Source organism: Agelaius phoeniceus (assembly GCF_051311805.1).
Source record: "Agelaius phoeniceus isolate bAgePho1 chromosome W unlocalized genomic scaffold, bAgePho1.hap1 SUPER_W_unloc_1, whole genome shotgun sequence".
NCBI lineage: Eukaryota > Metazoa > Chordata > Aves > Passeriformes > Icteridae > Agelaius > Agelaius phoeniceus.
The window spans coordinates 4,486,875-4,508,580 of NW_027509866.1; the positions used below are offsets into that span (position 1 = coordinate 4,486,875).

A 21,706-nucleotide genomic window follows, 5' to 3' on the forward strand; every position below is an offset into this window, starting at 1 on the left:
GCAATGCAACCAGGGGCTGCTGAGGCAGTGCTGCCGTGTCTGTGCCTGCAAGGATGGGGCACCTGTGTGAGCTGGGGGAGAGGCCAGGGCTGCAGAGGGGGGATGTTGTTGGCAGCTGCATGAGGACGCTCTGGGACGCTGCCCTGGGCTGTGCAGCGCACTGGGCATGGATCAGCCCCTGCTCTGCTGCTCCTTCCCGTCTGCCCCAGGGCCCTTGCAGAGCCCCAGCCATGCTGTTTGCCCCCAGCCTGCCCACGGCCAGCCTGGGGCTGCTGACGGGGGTTTCTGTGCTGAGCATTGGCCTGGCCGTGTTCTTGAGAGAGCCTGGGCAAGGAGCCTGGAGCCCCCAGGGCCTGGCCTGAGGCGTCAGCGCTGCCCCAGCAGTGCCCATGGCCTGTCCCTGCTGCAGCCCCAGCACTGCCACCCCCAGGGCTGTGCCCGGCCCCGAGAGCACTCAGGCCCTGCAGCAACACCAGGGCCACCAGGGCAGCGGGGCAGGGCCACGGCAGCAGCACTGGCAACACCAAGTGCTGCTGCTGCTGCTGCTGGGCACAGCTGCTGGGCCAGCACTGATCTGCCCCAGCTCTGCACACAGACATTGCTGCTGCAGCTCTACAGAAGAGAACAAAAGGGCATCTCTGCAGAAAACTGCCAGGAGATCCTTTAGTTCTTTTAAAGCCATCAAGAGCGGAGCCCCTCATTGACACAGTCTGTGGCCACAGGGAAGGTGGAGAGAAACAAAATGAGAAATTGCACAAGGAATGGCTTTTCTTCGTTGACAATATGAAAAAAGTAAAACAAAGGAAAAATAATAGTAAAAACAAAGGAAATGAAACCAAGAAGAAATATAAAAGTTGAGTTTTATTACAAGTGATTTGCAGAAATTGGCCAGCAGTTTAATGTTCCTGAAACCATCCAGTCATCAGTCTCCACACTGCAGCCTTGAGCTCCTGGTTCCTCAGGCTGTAGATGAGGGGGTTCAGGGCTGGAGGCACCACCGAGTATAGAACTGACAGGGCCAGATCCAAGGATGTGGAGGACATGGAGAGGGGCTTCAGGTAGGAAAACATTGTAGTGCTCAGGAACAGAGAGAGCACGGCCAGGTGAGGGAGGCAGGTGGAAAAGGCTTTGTGCCGTCCCTGCTCAGAGGGGATCCTCAGCACAACCCTGAAGATCTGCACATAGGAGAAAACAATGAACACAAAACAGCCAAAAAATAAACAGGAACCTAGAGTAAGAAGTCCCAGTTCCCTGAGGTGGGATTTGGAGCAGGAGAGTTTGAGGATCTGTGGGATTTCACAGAAGAACTGGCCCAGGGCATTGCCATGGCACAGGGGCAGGGAAAATGTATTGGCCGTGTGCATGAGAGCATTGAGAAAGGCACTGGCCCAGGCAGCTGCTGCCATGTGGGCACAAGCTCTGCTGCCCAGGAGGGTCCCATAGTGCAAGGGTTTGCAAATGGACACGTAGCGGTCGTAGCACATGATGGTCAGGAGGAAATACTCTGCTGAAATGAAAAACAGAAAGAAAAAGAGCTGAGCAGCACATCCTATGTAGGAGATATTCCTGGTGTCCCAGAGGGAATTGTGCATGGCTTTGGGGACAGTGGTGCAGATGGAGCCCAGGTCAGCGAGGGCCAGGTTGAGCAGGAAGAAGAACATGGGCGTGTGCAGGTGGTGGCCGCAGGCTACGGCGCTGATGATGAGGCCGTTGCCCAGGAGGGCAGCCAGGGAGATGCCCAGCAAGAGGCAGAAGTGCAGGAGCTGCAGCTGCCGAGTGTCTGCCAATGCCAGCAGCAGGAAGTGCCTGATGGAGCTGCTGTTGGACATTTGCTGTGCCTTGGCATGGGGATCTGTAAGAAAAGTAATCATGGAATAGTTGGGTTTGGAGAGGACTTGAAATATCCCAGCACAGCCTGGGGGCACTTTCCCCCCACTGCCTGCCCAGGGCTCTGCTGCCTGGAGCTGTCCCTGCCAGCAGCTGCTTCCCTGTGCCCAGGGCTGGGCCCTGCCAGTGCTGCCAGAGCCCAGCCCAGCCCTGGGGGCTCAGCTCTGCCCTGCAGAGCCCTCCCAGCTCAAGCACTGCCCAGGGGCAGCTCTGGCTCTGCAGGCTCTGATGGCAATGTCAGAGCAACCCTGAGGAGGATGGAAAAGCGGCTCTGAGGCTGCCTCTAAGTGCTGATTTCTGTCACTGCAGAATTTATTCATATCTGAGAGAAATTTTCTTTTTATTTTTCTCAGCCTGAATTGAGAGATAAATATCTGTGTGCAATTTCCAAACCAAGCAACCTAGAGAAGTAGATTTAAAAAGCAGGCTTTTCCCTTTTATTCAGGTCCTCCCTTGCTGTGCTCCCTGTATGATCTATTTGGAAATGTTCTGCAGTTAAATGCCATGCTGGGAGCAATTCTGAACAATGCAGCATCCTCCCCACACAAGGAGAACACTCCCAAGCCTCACCAGCTGTCTCCTGCCACCCAGATCTTGTCCCCCAGTGCTGGGAGCAGCTGCCAGGGCTGGCTGAGAGCTGTCCCTGGCAGGCAGCAGAGTCCCTGCCCCAGCACAGCGCCCTGGGCTGCAGGACCCTGCTCTGCAGGACAGCCCTGGGCACCCCTGGCTGCTCTGCACAAGAGACAAGCAGAGAATGGACTCACAGGCTCTGCAGGCATTGGGATGTTCCAGCTTGAGGAGATGGCTCCAGGAGCTGCAGCTGCATTGTCCTGCAGCCAGAGGTTCCTGTGCCAAGGGCTGGCAGTGATTGTGCCCCAGGCACTTCTCAGCCCCTTCCCAGCCCTGACTGATTGAAGCTCTCTGTGCCTCTGGGCTGTGCCCGGGCTGGCTGCAGGCAGTGCCCCAGCCCTGCTGGGCTGGCACAAGAGCTGCTCATCCAGAGAAATGTGCTTTTGAAGCTCTTCTTGGTGACCAGGAGCTGCCTCTGTGCCAGGAGCCCAGCCCAGCTCAGCAGCACAGACACAGCACAAGGACTTTAATCAGCCTCTGGGGCTTTGTGCTCAGGCCCTGAGCATCAGTCCCTGAGAGGGAGCTGAAGAAACCTCTCCAGAACTCCAAGGCAGAATCCAGCTCCAAACTTTCTTGGACTTTTAATGGGTCCCAGAGAGGGACACGACTGAGCAAGTGTCCCCAGGCCCCAGGCAGAGCAGAGAACTGCAGGCAGTGATGACAGGTGGGGACAAAGAGAAGCCAAGTCTTGGTGCCCTGGGGCACAGCAGGGTCTGTGCCAGCAAGGGCTGGGAGGAGACACCTTGTCCTGAGGCCCTGGGGCCTCCTGGCACAGCCCCAGCCCGGCTGGGCACTGTCAGCCCCTTGTGCTGCCCTCAGCATCCCCCCCTAGCCCACATCCCAGTGGCCTCAAGGATCTGCTGCAAGGAGTCCCTGGGGAGCCTTGCTCAGCAATGGCCCTGGGGGCTCCTTCATGCTCCCTGCAGGGACTGCAGCTTTTTCAAAGGACTTTGGCTTTGGCTTTTGCCTTGGAGGCTCTGAGAGGTCTCTGCAATCCTGGCCTCCAATTATCTGCTGTAATTAGTCCCTGGAGAGCTTTGTACAGACACTCAGTGAGGCTCATTAATGCCTTGAGATACTCAAGGTTTTTAAGGTACTTTATGGATTTAAGAATTTTTTAGGTACTTTCAAGGATTTTCCTTCCCACACTGAGTCTCTGAGAGGTTCTTGTGCCATCCTGGCCTCTAATTCTCTCCTCCATGGAGTCCATGAGGAGCCTGTGTTGGGTATCTTCCCCCTTTCTGTTTTACAACAAAGATGGAATTGAGAGAATTTTGTAAGACTTTCTAAAAGCATCCAGATAAACATGGGACAATTAACAATACAACAACAACCACTAAGAGAATTAATAGTCCTGTTTTAGCTCGACATCATCCAACCCTTTAGTCCCTTGGATTGGAAGAGTTTTTTGAACCAGTCTTTGTTTTCCACTTGAAGCTTCTTGAACCCTTCCTTCAGTACCTGAATGCTCTTGTGGATTGACTCGCTGTGGCTGGAGAGGTTCATGCAGCACATGCCCTCAGAGTCTACACAGCCATGCCCATGTGCCCAGAGTAAAAACTCTATCGCTGTTCTGCAAGGTGGCGTGTCTGATGGTCTCTGTGTCTGAGAGCAGCCACTCAATGTGAGGGAGGCAGCATTGGTTTGCTTACTTAACAGGCACCCAGGATGGTCTGATTGCCCTAAAGCTTTAGCTGCAGCCACCCAAGCTAGTCCAAATTGGCGGTGCTACCATCCGATACCTGGATTAAAGCTTTCAAAGCCATCTCTTTGATATCATCCAATACTTCTCTGGGGATACCTGCTGCTTGATCATCTGGTAGGCTGTGTTGACCTTCTCCAGCTAGATGGTTGATTGTCAATTCTACCCTTGCCTCATTATTAGCATAGTCTGCTATTAATTGATTTAGTAAACATTTCCATCCCCCTTCCTACAGGGTGTATTCTGTACGTTACAACCACCTGGTCATGATATAATTTAAATTATAGGGGGTTAAAGCATGTGCTGTAAACATGGCCCTCATTAGGCCATTAAAACAAGGTAAGTCCCTCCTATGGTCTTTAGCTGCCCTACACAGATCCTTGATTTCCCCATAAACCAATGGCTGATACCTGGGATTCTGCCCCCTTCTTTCATAACATACAGGGGCAACGAGGAGTTTCGAGGTTATTTGCCAGTCTCCTTCCTTAACTGCTTCTTTCCGGATCCTTTCCTAGTGATCTTCTGGGATTGAGGGGCGAGGTGGCTCTGAGGAATCCAAACTGTCTTCTGGGGAGGAAGAATAACTTGGAGCAGAAACATTTGGATTAGAAATAGTGTGACAGTTGGGCTTAGTATCTTGGATCATGGGGTTATATTGTTGCAGGAGGGTGAGGCAGAGGGTGCTGCCATTTTGTCAGGTGTTGGGGAGGAAAGGCCTTGATTTAGGATGGCGGACTTCCAGGCTGCCCTTCTGGAGCATGGCCCAGGGTGGAGGTGGAATGATTGACAGTGGGGGCGTGACCCGCAGTTGTGGGGGTGGAGTCTGGAGGTTCGTTCAGGGCTGAAGAGAAGGCTGTGGTAGCAGGAAGTGGAGGAGCCAAGATGGAGGGAGGACAGTCAGACTCACGGGCATATGGAAAATTTTTAATGACCCACTTCATGATTGATTTTAATTTGTTCTTTGAAGATATTTGGTCATGATCAGTGAGAATTAACTTAAAGCATCCATACACACACCTTTCTACTTTGGACATCCGGCTGCCCATTTTTCTCTTTCTCTGCCTTACGTGGAACAGCCACTGGAACACCCCAAATCAGTTATGGGATGTGGATGCATATTGTAAAAACACAGTGGCAAAATGGGCAATAAATGTCCTGCGTTTCCCCAAACCCACCTGCAATCCTATGCAGGTGAAACTGTCGCTGTCCCTGTGGATCCTGGCCGAGGTCCATCAAAGCAATGATGAATCTGCCAGCCCAGCACAATCCAAAATCCTGGGGAGCGCTGGCCTATCCATCAGCTAACCCCAGCTGACATGACTGAATGTCAGGGCCCCTGTTCGGGCACCAAAGGTCGCAATGAGGGTGGCTGTGACAAACCTTTCTCGTTCCCCAACTTCAGGGCAAGGGTGGTGAAAATGAAAAGGAGCAGATGCTGGGGAAGATGAAACAGGAAAGCCTTATAAATATGATTGCCTGTCAAAAGATTTTGAGAATATGGAAACTATAAGTGAGATTGAAATGAAATCAAGCTTTGAGATACCAAGCCTTAGTTACTGAACAACTGGAAAACAATGATATGGCCAGCTGAAGGTAATCTTCTTTTGATGAAACAACACCCTCTGCTTGCAGACAGGTCCAAGGGTCAGAGCAGACCCTACTACCTTGGCAGAAGGGGTGCAAAGAGTAGTTTTTAGGGTTTAAAATGTAACACAGTATGGTAATGTAATGATTCTCATAGGCTGTATGTAAATGCTATAAGATTTGTATCTTGTACCAGATTGGTTAGTGAAAATTAGAATATGCAGCACAGAAGAAGATTTATTGTACTGTAATGGGAACTCCCCTCCTCTTTTGGGCATCCATTTTGGGCGCCTCTTTCGAGCTCCTCTCTCGGGCCTGCTCCGAGCTGTGGCTGGCAGCCCCAAACAAGGCCCCTGCACCCACACCCTTTGCAATAAACCACAAGTTCCAAGACCTGGCTTCAGAGATCTCTCGTCTCCATCCGTCCCAACCATCCTAGCCCCCAACGCTCCTACAAGCAGGATCAATGGAGTTGCCCAAAAAGAACTTTAGTAACAGGGTGAAAAACAATAAACATGGAGAAGTCGAGCACAGTATGAGGGCTGGGATTCAAAGACCTGAGATAAAGGCGAAGCAACAATATATACACTTGAGGGTAGAACTCTCTAGAACAATAACCCTAGAGGGGAAACAAGTAACCAATAGGGGAGGAGAACTTGGACAATTGGCATAACAACACTAAAGGCTTATGGGGGAACTCTCAAACTCACCCTAAGTTAAACAAATGATTCCCAGGGCTGGAAACTCATGCCCAGTTCTTCCAGGGTAAAATCTGTCTGACTCTGAGTTACAGCTGGGCTAACTCCCACACCGCTGCTTTGCTCTGGCCCCTTGGGACCATGTGGCCCAACAGAGCCACAATGATGTCCTTGGTTCCATGAGGCTCCACAGTGTCACAGTGGCCCCTTGGATCCATGGCACTCACAGTGTCACAATGGCCCCTTCATTTCACAAGGCTCAAAAAGGTCACAACGATCTCCATGGTTCCTCAAGACCTAACAGAGTCACAATTGCTCCTTGGATCCATGGTACCCTGCAGGGTCACAATGTTCCCCTTGGTTCCACAAGTTCCTACAGTGTAACAGGTTCCACAAGGGCCTGCAGTGTCACCATGGCCCATTGGTTCCACAATGCTCCGCAGTGTCACAATGGTCTCCATAGGAAGGAAACAAGTGAGCCCCAGTGGTGCAGGGGCAGATGAGAGGCAGCCACCAGAGGCCAAGGCCAGCCAGACTTGACTGTATGGGCAGATTTTTTCTGGGAGTAACCCTTGGATATAGGGAATTTTAGATGCAGAATCCCAATTTTGGCCATGGGTGCCTAGACAAGAAAGGCAGTTCTTTCCCATAGGAATAAAAGCACGGAGCCCCAGTGCTTCATGGTGAGATGGGAAGTGGCGCCTGACATGTCAAATTCAGTGGGACCTGTCAGACAGCCCCCAGGAGGCCAAGCCAGGCAGACCTGTTCCATGCGGGGCCAGGGCCGGGTCAGGCCTTGGTTTGTGGTGGGACAGAGCCCCGCCCCCAGCCCTGGCCTGGCAGAGCTGTCAATCACACAGCAGGGGTGGTGCTAACCCAGCTCTGATTGGCCCAGCTGTCAATCAATCACACACTACCAGATGCATCTATCCTGTCTCTGATTGGACAAGCAACTGGCAGTCCCACCCCAGGGGCGGGGCCATGAAGGCCCAGGGGCTTAAAAGCCGGAGCACGAGGCCAGCCCAGGGTCTGTGTCTTGCTTCTGCTGGGGTTCCTTTTGTTGGTGATGCTGGAACCCAGCCGTTGGTACCCATGTGCGTGTCTTTCTCTGGATCTTCTGTCTTTCTGTTGTTTTCTATTTCTTCTCCTTCTAATCATACTTACCTGGATCATTTTTGGATAACTTAAAATCTTTAAAGTATTTTAGGTTAAATGTGTGGGAATCCAGGGTACAGGGAATATTTCTCTGTCTGCTCTGAGGAATCCTGACCCCCAGAGAAACACTGCCTTGAACCTTCACCCATGGAGACGACTTCCAAGACTTTGAGATAGATTAGAATTTAACCAAGTGTGAAATAGATCAGAGGATAGTATAGTATGTCACTTGGGTGAGAAACTTAGTTTTTGGGATTTTTAGAATGGTGTAGATAGGAAGCACAATGGAGGAATTGGGGTGTAGTCCCTGTCTTCTTCTTCATCTACTCCATTTTCTGCAGTGTTGGTGGCACAGGGTGATTGGTCAAGGAAAGCACAGTGCAGAGGTTATGTGGTCAGTCAAGGGATGAGTTATTGGTAAATAAGTAGAAATAATGTATGTTTTAAGAGTTAATTAAAATGAGACAACTTTAAAAGACCTTGAAACTGTACATTTTGGCGACATTGTGCGGTGCTTTTCCAGCACCCTGAGCCTGGTGTGGACAGCAATGCAAAACTTTAGATAAGATAACAATAAACAAGAAGCTGAAGAGTGAAAAAGTCCCATGCATCTCCTTTTACCTGGCACAGAACTGATACAGGAGGGTTTCCCCCATCCAGGGAGCCCCCAGAAAGGCCCAACATAAAACAAACATCAATAACGGGTGCCCTGACAATGTCTATAATAAGTTGTCTCTTTTCCATGAAGTTGTTTACTGAAGGGTGTTGTCTTAATTGGTTAATCATGTGAAATGTGTTGATTAAATGACCAGTGAGGTCCACCTGTAGAAAACCAAGATATAAAAGAAGAGGATTAAAAAAACAGGTGGCTTTTAGCCCTTAGCCTTCTGATCTGAGTCTGTGTCATCGCTGATTCAATGGTTACATTTGGGGATCTGTGGGGGCTGTTGGGGATCCTTTCTGTACCTTGTGACCCAACAGGAGCTGCTCTAATAAACGCTGCCTGAAGCTCCCACTGTGCCCATGAGAGGAACCCCTGTGAGTGTCTGGGACATCCCGGCTCTTTGGCAGCCTGGGCACTCCTGGGATGTCACCGTGGAGCCCCCGTGAGTGCCTGTGACAGATGGGTGCCTTTGCAGCCCAAGGTGCCCTGGGATGTCACCGTGGAATGGCTGTGACTGCCTCTGACCACCGGGCTCTTTACCATCCCCAGAAAGCCCTGGGAGGTCTCCATGGAGCCCCTGTCTCTGCCTGTGACATTCCAGCTGTGGAAGAGCCTGGAGACTCTTGGAAAGTCCCCATGGAACCCCTCTGAGGGCCTGTGACAAATCTGATCCTTAGCAGGCAACCATCCCCAGCCCCCTGTTGCTATGGTCAGTTTCCACGACAACCATCACCAGGACCCCTGTTGCTATGGTCAGTTTCCATGGCAACCATCACCAGCCTCCTGTTGCTATGGTCAATTACTATGGAAGCCATCACCAGCCCCCTGTTGCTATGGTCAGTTTCCATGGCAACCATCACCAGTACCCTGTTCCTATGGTCAGTTTCCATGGCAACCATCACCAGCCCCCTGTTGCTATGCTCAGTCCCTTGGCAGCTCCATGGAGACCCCATGCCGGGGTGGTTGCCATGGACACCAAGTCAGGCCTGCAGCCAGAGCCCGTTGCCATGGCAACCATTGGCAGCCCCATCCCAAGGCCCATGGGATCCCAGAAGCACAGAATTGGCTGAGCTGGGAGGGACCCATCAGGATCCTCCAGTCCAACTGCTGGCCCTGCATAGGACACCCCAACAATGCCAGCCTGGGCCTGGCAGCGCTGGCCAAACGCTGCTGCAGCTCAGAGAGCCCTGGAGCTGGGACCCTGCCCTGGGGAGCCTGGCCAGGGCCCCAGCAGCCTCTGGCCAAAAACCTTTTCCTGACATCCAACCTGAGCCTGCCCCGACTCAGCTGCAGCCGCTCTCTCCACTCCTGTCCCTGGGCACCAGAGGGAAGAGGTTCCCACAGCCCCAGCCAGGGACCCACTCCAAAGGCTGCTGCCATGGCCACCAGGGCTGCCACCAGCTGGGATTCTCGGTTTCCACGGGCCGGGCTTCAGCAATGGGATTCCCCAATTTCCTGCTCCCGCTAAAACCGCGCTGCCCTCACTGCCCTCCCGCCTCCCATGGAAAGCACAAAAGGCAAAGATCCCGGGCTGGGAGAAGAACAATTTATTGGGAACAGCAACCAGATAAGGAACAAACAGAACAAAAACAATATTGATAACAGAAGAGATTAATAAAAGATTTACAGGGAAAACTAAAACACAACTCACTGGGTCTGCCTGGCCACAATTTCTCCTGTCTGGAAAGGACACCCTTCTCCTCAGGGATAGAGAGAGATTCCCTTTCCTGCCCCTGGCAGTGTTTTGAGGTGGGACTGAATGTAATGACAGGGCCATGACCAGACCATCATGTTTTTCCATCCCACGTCATGTCACTGGGAGGGACAGGAAAAGGGACAGGTGTCTTCCCAGCATGGATCACAGGGAACATGGATCACCGAGGCTCTTCCCAACGTGGGGCCTCCAATGGAGGATGAATTTGGAGTAGTGAATGAAGCTTTTCCTGAAACTGGGGCATTGGCAGGGCTTCTCTTACCGATGCCTCCGTTGGTGTCTGGTCAAGTGAGAGCTGCTGGTGAAGCTCTTCCCACACTGGAGACACTCGTAGGGCCTCTCCCCAGTGTGGATGCGCTGGTGCCTGATGAGGTGGGATTTCTGCATGAAGCCCTTCCTGCAGTCAGTGCAGCGGAAGGGCCTCTCCTCTGAGGGAATTCGCTCATGAAGGTAGAGACTGGAGCTGGTCTGAAACCTCTTCTGGCACTCAGGACACTCATAGGGCCTCTCCCCAGTGTGGATGCGTTGGTGGGTGATGAGGGCAGAGCTGCAGCTGAAGCCCTTCCCACACTCCCCACACTCGTAGGGCCATTCCCCAGTGTGGATCATCTGGTGGCTGATCAGGGTGCTGCTCTGCCTGAAGCTCTTCCCACACTCCAAGCACTTGTGGGCCTTCTCCCCATTGTGAAGCTGCCCATGGACCACCAGCTCTGAGCTCTGGCTGAAGCTCTGTCCACCTTCCTGGCTCAGGGTGGGTCTTTCCTCCTCAGAGCATAATGGCTGGGTTTGGAGCCCCTCCTCCTGTGGGATCTCTGGGGCTTTTCCTCCACGTTGGAATTCTGCACCGTGGAGCCATTCAAAATGGCCTCTTCCACGTGGTTCTGCTGTGGGGATTTCTCTTCCCTGGTCTCCATCCTCAGCTTCTTCCCTGGGAGAGGAAGGCCAAGGAGAGGATGGGATTTGCCTTCGTGCCACAGGGAAGGGGAAGGAGATCCCCCCAGTGCATCCCCAGCAGGACGGGGTTGGCAGCAGGGTTGTCCTGCAGCCGGGGGCTGTGCTGGGCTGGGAGATGGAGCAGGAGAGAGGGGGAAAAAGGGCACTGACTTCCTCCTCACCTGCCTGGGTATCCCAGGGCTCATTCCTCTTCCTCGCAGCCTCCTCCTCCATCCAGTCAAGGTTTCGGGATGAGAAATCCTGTTCTGGGAACCAAACAAAGGGTGCACACATTGTCTTTTTTTCTGGTTAGAAGGCAAACCTGGGGGAGAGTCTAAGTCAGATATACAATTTTATAAGAAAATGAAGATCAAGGCAATGATACAGAAACACTGCCTTAAACTGACAGAGTCAGGATATAACCTGACACCTTGTTGCTGGTCAGGCTGGTGGCAGCAGTCCCATTAAATGGTGGCTGCAGTCCTGTTGGAGTGATGAAGGTGATTCTGTCCAAGCAGTGATCCTGTAAAAGGGTCTGGTCTTCCTCTGAAGGTCCAGTGGTGGTTCTGGAGCTCTTGTCCTCTGGGAATCCAGTAGGCAAGCTGCTCCTGGTGTTGCAAGGCTCAGCTTATATCCAGGTAGGAATGCTTGGATCCTCCCCCTGGGTGGAGCCTCCCACAATGGGATGATGGAATTTGATCAGTCCTGCAGTGACACTCAATGGCCCATTCCCAGAAGATATCTCCCCTGGAGGGCGTTATCAGGGCTGAGTCATGGAAGAGATCAAGAACACTGCCCCACCTGTTTCTAGCAGTTGATGAAGATGGGGATTGAAAACATGCATTTGGTTCCATCTTACATTGCAGCCTGAAACAGTGGGGTAATCCCTGCTCAGGGGGTGAACACCACCCCCCTTACCCAAACTGGCTCAGGTGTGAAACCCCCACCCTGGGAAGGCCACACACACACAGGGGACAATGTCACACTTGCCCTGCTCCAGGGGAGGTCTCTGTCCCTGTCACTCCTTTTCTCTCCCCCCCTTTTCTCTTTCTTTCCAACTCTCTCTCTACCTCACATTTACTGTTTAATAAAATCCACGTAGGGTTTGGTCTTGTTAGCACCTTAATTGATGCGGAGGCATCTCTCCGGAAATTTTCTTAACCAAATTGCAACATTATTTTGGCACAGTGAGTTCAGGGCACTGTTGTCTGGCTCCAAGTGCCTTTGACAGCATCATGGTTCCCTCCTCTGAGGAGGTTGTGGTTCTCTCTGGAGGAACACTTGGAAACAGTCCCTCCTTCCTCCTGTGGAACTTATGGGAGAAATTATGAGGAAAATGGCTGTTGTGGGTGGCCAGGAAAAAGAAAATATTTTGTTGTCCTTCCTTGAAAAGTTTCTTAAAATCACAGGGGGAGAGGGAGCAAATGATATCAGAGTGACTGATAAAGTTCATTTACTCCAAGTGAGGAACACAAGGCTGCTAAAAGTCCCACAAGAAGCCCAGCTCAAGTAGCCAAATTCCCAAATAACTCCAGCCAGGGGTCTCCGGGAGGATTTTTTTGGAGAGTGTTCGGAGCCGGCAGATCCCGGACTCGAGCCCCGGGTATCTCCGGGCTCCCTAAGAGGAGCTTTTTTGGGGGCAGAGGAGCCGCGATCGCCCCTCGGGAGGGTCCCGGGGGGTCCACGTGGGGATGGCCCGGTACCGACGGGGCGGGACATTGGTTTTGGGGATCCCCGTGAGAGCCGGGGCTGTGGAACGGGGGACCCCCGGGGCGGGGAGAGGGGAAGGGGCGATACCGGAGCTGGGGCACCCCCGGCAGCCCGGAGATGATGCGGGGACGGGACCCCCTGACCCTGACAGGGGCGCGTCCTGGGGTGACTTCATGATGCTCGTGCCCCATCGGTCCGTTTAGCCCAGAAATGAGTTCTGCACCTTTAAGGCTGGTTCTGAGAGCCAAGGGGAGGAGGAAGAAGCTGCAGTTTGTTTTCAGACACTGCACTCACTCCTCCACATTCCGGCTCCTGGATGGACAGAGGGCAGGACAGAGCTCTCCTTTTCTTTTAGTTAGTTTTTAGCTCTTTGAGGCAGAGAAGTTCCCCCAACTGTGTTTTTTTCTTTTTCTTTGGTGCTGTTTAAACCTGCTCTGGACTGAACACCCAGAACACCACCGGCAGCTCCCGCCTGTGGACCACCGGGCTGAGCCTGGGCCTCGGCATTTCCAATACAGGCGGGACTGATAAGAGACTGATAGGAGACTGATAAGACACTGAGTGAGCCAAGCCCCAGCCCAAGGAGGGACTTTTGGAGTTTGTCACCTATTTTCCAGCAGCAGGAGGTTTTATTGCTTAATATTGTTCAATTTTTGTGCTGGTGAATGCTTTGCCTGTTAAATAAAGTGGTTTTTTCCACTTTTCTCCAAGGAAATATTTTCCCACACTGGCTGAGGATGGTGCTGCTGAATCTGCATTCCAGAGGAAACTTCTTTTGGAGGTTTTCAACCAAATTTGCCCTAAAGCAGGACAGGGTGGTGGGAAGAGGGGGGAACCCCAAGTGGCTGGATTGAGGGGAGCCTGGAGAGAGGGACCTTGGGACCCCAAAATCTGCCTGCATCCCTTAGCAGGACCCTGGAGAGGGGGGATCCCCAGGACCCATGGGATCCCCAACAGCCCAGAGACAGGGGACCACCAGAACCCCAGAGGGATGAGACTGGAAATGGGACACTCCTGGTGGCTTTGTTTTTATACACTCTTTATTTTTGGAGGTTTTTATGGACATCAGGTAACTTCTAGAGATGGACTTGGGCAAGAGGAATCCCCAACCCAAGGCATTCACACCTTGTTTCTCCCCAAACCAGGATTTTCCCCAAACCTTCCCACAGTGACATCCCTGCTGTCCTGCTCTGGGTGAGCTCAGTCCCAAACCTGACCCTGATCCTGGTCTCAATCTCACTCCACGTTTAGACACACTCACAGTTCTGTATTTAATCTCATCCCAGTGCCAGACTCGTCTAGCCCCAGACCCAATCCCAACCCCAGCCCTAAAGCCAATCCCATGTCTAGCCTTAACCCCAATCCCTGCTCTAATCCAAATCTCAGCCCCAACTCCAAGCCCAGCCCCAATTCCAGCCTCTTCCTAAATCCTCAGCCCCAAACCAAATCCCAGGCTCAGCCCCTCTGGGGCTTTGGGGGTGTCTCTGTCCCTGTGACCCCGATGATGTTTGGGTGGGGTCCCAGCAGGGCTGAGAGGGACAGAGACCCCCCCGGCCTCACCAGGGGTGGGAAGGTGGCAGAGCCCCCCCAGCCCCGAGCAGCCTCAGCGGTGAGAGGGACACAGAGCCCCTGGTGCCCAGCCCTGCACAGGCATTGCCTGAGGCCAGAGGGATGGAGACCCCCCGAGCATCCCCCAGGGCCAGGGGACAGAGAGCCCCGAGCATCCCCTGGGCTGAGAGGGACAGAGACTCCCCCGAGCACCCCCTGGCACAGGGGAGAGAGGGAGGGAGACCCCCCAGGCATTCCCTGGGTGAGAATGATGGACACCCCTGGGGAATGGCCTGGGGTGACAGGGACAGGGACAACCCTGGGGAATGGCCTGGGGTGACAGGGACAGGGACACCCCTGGGGAATGGCCTGGGGTGACAGGGACAGGGACAACCCTCCCAAGCCCCTCCCAAGCATCCCCCAGTGTGAGAGGGTCAGTGACCCCTTGACCATCCCCAGGGCACTGGACAAAGTAAAGTTGTTTCTTGACAAAAATCAAACTTAACCCTACAGAAAATGCCTTGAATTTGCTCTTCCCAAAAGTCACTTGTGGTGAAAACAGAAACAAATCCCAAAATTCAGTAAACTCACAGTAGAAGCAATTTTGTGGCAATTCCAAAATCCATTGGTCCTGCACAGCTCCAGCTCTGCTGCTGGCACATTCTGATAAAAGAAACGTGGAAATTCGGCCCAATACATTGCGATACCTCTTTTATGAAAAGATTATAAAAAGGAAGGGAAAGCTCTGTGTAGATGTCACAAAGGTGACAGGGAAAGAGAAGAAAATTATTCTTAGATTTGGCAAAGCCCCCGGCCTGTGAAAGAGAAAAGGGGGGACAGCCACGGAGTGACAGGGACAGAGACCTCCCCTGGGGCAGGGCAAGTGTGACATTGTCCCCTGTGTGTGTGTGGCCTTCCCAGGGTGGGGGTTTTACACCTGAGCCAGTTTGGGTAAGGGGGGTGGTGTTCACCCCCTGAGCAGGGATTCCCCCACTGTTTCAGGCTGCAGTGTAAGATGGAACCAAATGCATGTTTTCAATCCCCATCTTCATCAACTGCTAGAAACAGGTGGGGCAGTGTTCTTGATCTCTTCCATGACTCAGCCCTGATAACGCCCTCCAGGGGAGATATCTTCTGGGAATGGGCCATTGAGTGTCACTGCAGGACTGATCAAATTCCATCCTCCCATTGTGGGATGCTCCGCCCAGGGGGAGGATCCAAACATTCCTGCCTGGATATAAGCTGAGCCTTGCAACACCAGGAGCAGCTTGCCTACTGGATTCCCAGAGGACAAGAGCTCCAGAACCACCACTGGAACTCCAGAGGAAGACCAGACCCTTCTACAGGATCACTGCTTTGACGGAATCAAGTTCATCACTCCAACAGGACTGCAGCCACCATTTAATGGGACTGCTGCCACCACCCTGAGCAGCAACAGGGTGTCAGGTTATATCCTGATTCTGTCAGTTTAAGGACACGCTTCTGTATCATTGCCTTGATCTTCATTTTCTTATTAAATTGCAATTCTGGCTTAGACCCTCCCCAGGTTGCCTTCAAACCAGAACAAAACTCAATGTACTCATCCCTTGTTTTCCTCCCAAAACAGGATTTCTCATCCCCACACCTTTACCAGATGGAAGAGGACTCTGAAAGGAAGAGGAAGATGTCCCAGGACACCCAGGCAGATGAGGAGGAAGTCAGTGCCCCTTTCCCCCTCTCTCCTGCTCCATCTCCCAGCCCAGCACAGCCCCCAGCTGCAGGACAACCCTGCTGCCAACCCCATCCTTCCGGGGATGCACTGGGGGGATCTCCTTCCCCTTCCCTCTGGCATGGAGGCAAATCCCATCCTCTCCTTGTCCTTCCTCCCCCTGGGAAGGAGCTGAGGATGGAGACCAGGGAGGACAAATCCCCAAAGCAGAACCACATGGAAGAGGCCTATTTAAATGGCTCCACGGTGCAGAATTCCAACGTGGAGGAAAAACCCCAGATATCCCACAGAAGGGGGGGCTCAAAACCCAGCCCAGGGTGCTCTGAGGAGGAAAGACCCACCCTGAGCCAGGAAGGTGGACAGAGCTTCAGCCAGAGCTCAGAGCTGGTGGCCCAGGAGCAGCTTCACAATGGGGAGAAGGCCCACAAGTGCTTGGAGTGTGGGAAGAGCTTCAGGCAGAGCAGCACCTTGATCAGCCACCAGATGATCCACACTGGGGAATGGCCCTACGAGTGTGGGGAGTGTGGGAAGGGCTTCAGCTGCAGCTCTGCCCTCATCATCCACCAACGCATCCACACCAGGGAGAGGCCCTGCGAGTGTCCCCAGTGTCAGAAGAGGTTTCAGAGCAGCTCCAGTGTCCACCTGCATGAGCGAATTCACTCAGAGGAGAGGCCCTTCTACCCAGACTGTGGGAAGGGCTTCAAGCAGAAATCCCACCTCATCAGGCACCAGCTCATCCACACTGGGGAGAGGCACTACGAGTGTCCCAACTGTCAGAAGAGGTTTCATAGAAGCTCCCATCTCCTCCAACACAAGCGGATTCACTCAGAGGAGAGGCCCTTCCTCTGCCCAGACTGCGGGAAGGGCTTCAAGCACAACTCCACCCTCATCACCCACCGGCGCATCCACACTGGGGAGTGGCCCTACGAGTGTCCCCAGTGTGGGAAGAGCTTCACCAGCAGCTCTAGCTTGACCAGACACCAACGGAGCCACCAGTAAATGAAGCCCTGCAAATGCCTCGATTGCAGGAACAGCTTCATGCACCACTCCAGCTTCATCCCCCATGGGAGAACACACATTGGGAAGAGCCCTGGTGATCCATGTTCCCCGTGATCCATACTGGGAAGACTCCTGTCCCTCTTCCTGCCCCTGACAATGACATGATGTGAGATGGAAGAACGTGAGGGTCTGGCCATGGCCCTGTCATTACATGCACTCCTACCTCAGTTCATTGCCAGGGACAGGAAAGGGACTCTCTCTCTCTCTCTCCCCCTGAGGAGAAGGGTGTCCTTTCCAGACAGGATGAAATACGTGGCCAGGCAGAGACTGTTGTTGATGTTGTATTTTTCCGTGTAAATAGTTTTACTTATCCTTTCTGTTGACAATATTGTTTTTATTCCTGTTTGTTCCTTATCTGGTTGCTGTTCCCAATAAATTGTTCTTATCCCAGCCCAGGATCTTTGCCTTTTGTGCTTTCCATGGGAGGCGGGAGGGCAGCGAGGGCAGCGCGGTTTTAGCAGGAGCAGGAAATTGGGGAATCCCATTCCTGAAGCCCGGCCCGTGAAAACCGAGCATCCCAGTTGGTGCCAGCCCTGGTGGCCATGGCAGCAGCCTTGGGAGCGGGTCCCTGGCTGGGGCTGTGGGAACCTCTTCCCTCTGGTGCCCAGGGACAGGAGTGGAGGGAGCGGCTGCAGCTGAGTCGGGGCAGGCTCAGGTTGGATGTCAGGAAAAGGTTTTTGGCCAGAGGCTGCTGGGGCCCTGGCCAGGCTCCCCAGGGAAGGCTCCCAGCTCCAGGGCTCTCTGAGCTGCAGCAGCGTTTGGCCAGCGCTGCCAGGCCCAGGCTGGCATTGTTGGGGTGTCCTGTGCAGGGCCAGCAGTTGGACTGGAGGATCCTGATGGGTCCCTCCCAGCTCAGCCAATTCTGTGCTTCTGGGATCCCATCAGCCTGGGGATGGGGCTGCCAATGGTTGCCATGGCAACGGGCTCTGGCTGCAGGCCTGAGCTGGTGTCCATGGCAACCACCCCGGCATGGGGTCTCCATGGAGCTGCCAAGGGACTGAGCATAGCAACAGGGGGCTGGTGATGGTTGCCATGGAAACTGACGATGGCAACAGGCGGCTGGTGATGGTTGCCATGGAAACTGACCCTAGCAACAGGGAGCTGGTGATGGTTGCCATGGAAACTGACCATAGCAACAGGGGGCTGGTGATGGTTGCCTGCTAAGGATCAGATTTGTCACAGGCCCTCAGAGGGGTTCCATGGGGACTTTCCAAGAGTCTCCAGGCTGTTCCAGAGCTGGAATGTCACAGGCAGAGACAGGGGCTCCATGGAGACCTCCCAGGGCTTTCTGGGGTGGTAAAGAGCCCTGTGGTCAGAGGCAGTCACAGCCATCCCAGGGCACCTTGGGCTGCAAAGGCACCCATCTGTCACAGGCACTCACGGGGGCTCCATGGTGACATCCCAGGAGTCCCCAGGCTGCCAAAGAGCTGGGGTGGCCTAGACACTCACAGGGATTCCTGTCATGGGCAGAGTGGGAGCCTCAGCAAAAGATTTATTTATTTTTTTGGAGAAACTCCTGCTGAGACATGAGGTGGAGAAATGACACCCAGCACCCACCATGGATCTTCAAACCCCTGTAGGGCCCCTAGACTTCTAAAATTCCTTCTAAGAGAGGAGACTGGGAGTGGCTGGATCCAATCCCAGACCCAGACTTTGTCAAATGTGTAAAAGACTGGACAGGTGGAATTCAACTTCAACCAGATGTGTCCCACAGGATTATTGATGGAATAGCAGATAAATTGGTATAAATACAGCTCTGAGTGATTCTGATCATGATCGGACAGAAAGATCTTAACCAGAGTTATTTACTCCACAGTACAGGAGCTATAACACATATTAGAATATCGTGCTCTAGGCAGCAATTTTGAAGTTTACAGGGCCTTGCTGGAGTTGTTGGAGCCCATTGCAGGCAGAGCCTCCTGCTCCAGCAGGAACTGCCTTTCCTGCACCATCAGCAGGGCAGGTCCCGCTGCAGGAAAAGCCCCAGGCCAGCCCCAGCACAGGGAAGGCCTCGGGCACAAGGGCAGAGTGCCGTGCTGGGAGCTGTGCCAGGGAGAGCCTGAGGCACCAAAGGCACCTTGGCAGCAGCAGCTGCTTGCAGGCCATGGCCAGAAGCCTCCCTTGGCAGCCCGGCCTGGTGGCCACCACTGCAGAGCTGCTGCCTCAGGGCTCATTCCTGGCTGGCCTCTGAAAAGCCACTTGTGCTCCAGGAGCCTGACTGGGAAGCCATTGGCCCCAGCACCTTGGGGACAAGATATCAATGACAAAACTCTTCATGCCAGCAGAGCCAAGGCAGGGGCAGAGCAAAGGGCAGAGCCAGGCCCAGGGGACAGGGCTGCCATGGTGATGGCTGTGAGGTCACTGCCCCTGCAGCAGCCTGGCTGCCCTCAGCAGACATTCTAGCCAGAAGCGTTGTGAGGGCACCCAGCACATCAGAGAACCCACACTACAGGAATTCTGTCACTGGGGAGGGCAGGGGGTTTCACTAGAACAGGTTGGACAAAGCTCATGCTCTTGGGTCGGGGCATTCCTGGGATGGGGCATCCACTTCTCTGGAAAAACAGTTGCACCTTCATGCCACTTTCATAATTGTAAAATATTTCCTCTTCTAACAAATGTAAATCTGCCCTCATTCAGTTTAGAGATATTGACTGTTTTTCTCTCATGGCAAGATTTGGGAGAAAATCACTTTGATCAGTATTTTTCCATTTTCACAGACCTTGGAGAATACCCAAAAATCTCCCAAGGTGGGATTTGGAGGCCTCATCATAAAACCAGCAGGGAGAGGCTGATGGCTCTGGGGTCAGTGGGGTGGAGACTGAGGACAGAACAGGAATAGCCTGGGAGGGATTGGAGAGTGGTTTCAGAGAGGCTGGAGCTTGTCTTCCTAGTGGGAATGAGCCTGAAGAAGACATAATAGCACCAAGGGCAGCTGGGGAGGCCCAGAGTGGACACCAGGAAAAAGGAATTTCCCTGCCAGGGCAGGGCTGTGGTGCAGCACATCCCCCAGCAGGAGCCTGGAGCAGCCCAAGGCTTTGTGTGGGCAGGCAGAGGCAGGCAGGAGGCAGAGCTGTCAGCAAAGGAAGGGGCCAGCCAGGTGGGGCAGCCGGGGGATGCCCACAGCCTGCAGGGACAGAGGCGCAGGTTTGCTCAGCACCAGAGACACCTTTGCCTTGCTTGTCCCCAGCTGTCATCACTGCCACCAGTGTTCTGCTCTACCTGGAACCTGGGGACACTTTCTCAGTCCTGTCCCTTAGAAGGATCAATTTTATGCATGAGAAACCTCACTTTGAGTTCTTGAGAAGTTCTTTGAGCACACTGTGAGGCTCTGAGTCTGATGCAAAGAGCATCAAAGCCCCAGAGGGTCATTACAGCCCTTGTGCTGTGTCTGTGCTGCTGGGCTGGGCCGGGCTCCTGGCCAGAGGCAGCTCCTGGCAAGGGCAGCAGAGCTGCAGAGAGACAGCTCTGGCCAGGAGCAGCTCCTGTGCACAGCCCAGCAGGCCTGGGGCACTGCCAGGGCCCCTCAGGGACACCAGCAGGGCACAGACAGAGCTCTCAGGGGCTCAGCACTGGCAGGGGCTGTGGCATGTCCCAGAGGGGGCTGTGTCACAGCAGCTCCTCTGGGGCTGTGTCATGGAGGCACAGAGCAGCTGTGATGTCAGCAAGGGGCTGTGTGACAGCACAGAGTGGGCTGTGTGAGGTCACAGATTGGGCTATGGCATCACAGAGTTTGTTGTGTGAGGTCATTGAGCAGCTACAGCAACATAGTGGGGATTCTGTGACATCCCAGAGCAGGCTGTGACATCATGGCATGGCTGTATGACATCACAGAGATGGCTGTGAGGTCAAAGTGTGTGCTGTGACATTACCGAGTGGCAGTATGACATCACAGAGAGGGCTTTGTGGCATCAATGAGGAGGTTGTGGCATCGCACAACTGTCTGTGACATCATAGTATGAGGTCATAGAGCAGATCCTGCCATCATAGAGGGTGACTCTGTGACATCAGAGAGTGGGTTCTGACATCACTGGCTGGCTGTGTAACACCATAGACCTGGCTGTGACATCACAGAACAGACAGTGTCATCACAGGGTGGCTTTCTGACATCACTGCGACATCACAGTGCAGCTGCATGACATTCCAGGGTGACATCCCAGATTTGGCTCTATGATGTCACAAGGGTGTTGTCTGACATCCCAGAGTGTGCTGTGATGTCACAGGGGGCTGTGTGACATCACAGGGGCTGTGTGAAAACAGAGGAAGCTGGGAGACATCCCAGGGGCTGTGTGATGTCACTGGGGAGGTCACTCTGCCCCGGCCCCCCTCACAGTTCCCCCCAGAGCAGTCCAACCCTGCTCGTGCACAGCGGGGTCCCCTGTCCCCCCGGGTCCCCCCGCCCCCGGCGCCGCAGCCTCCCCCAGAGGATGTTCCACGAGATCGACCCCAGAGCCTGACACGGGGACGGGGGCCGGGGCCCTGGGGGTGGCACAGGGGGACAGGGACCCCCCGGCAGCATCCCCGTGTCCCCCAGGGCCAGAGCCTGGGCCAGGGCTCCTTCACCCTGGTACCAACGAGGCCTTGAGAGCGCTGAAAAAATCCCCAGCAAGGGATCAGCAAAAATCAGATTTAATTTTAAGGGACAGCACCACAAAGTTCCTTGGCAAGAGTCACTCTGCTCCTGACTGGACACTTCAGGCACACCAAGGAAACAAAG

General features: G+C 53.8%; 1 protein-coding gene across 1 annotated transcript; it reads right to left on the reverse strand.

Moving 5' to 3' along the window:
• Positions 1 to 896: 896 nt before the first annotated feature.
• LOC143692454 (olfactory receptor 14A16-like) lies at positions 897 to 1,829 on the reverse strand. The gene has a single exon (XM_077172687.1). It carries the CDS (start codon positions 1,827 to 1,829, stop codon positions 897 to 899), a length of 933 nt encoding a protein of 310 aa, XP_077028802.1.
• Positions 1,830 to 21,706: the final 19,877 nt, after the last annotated feature.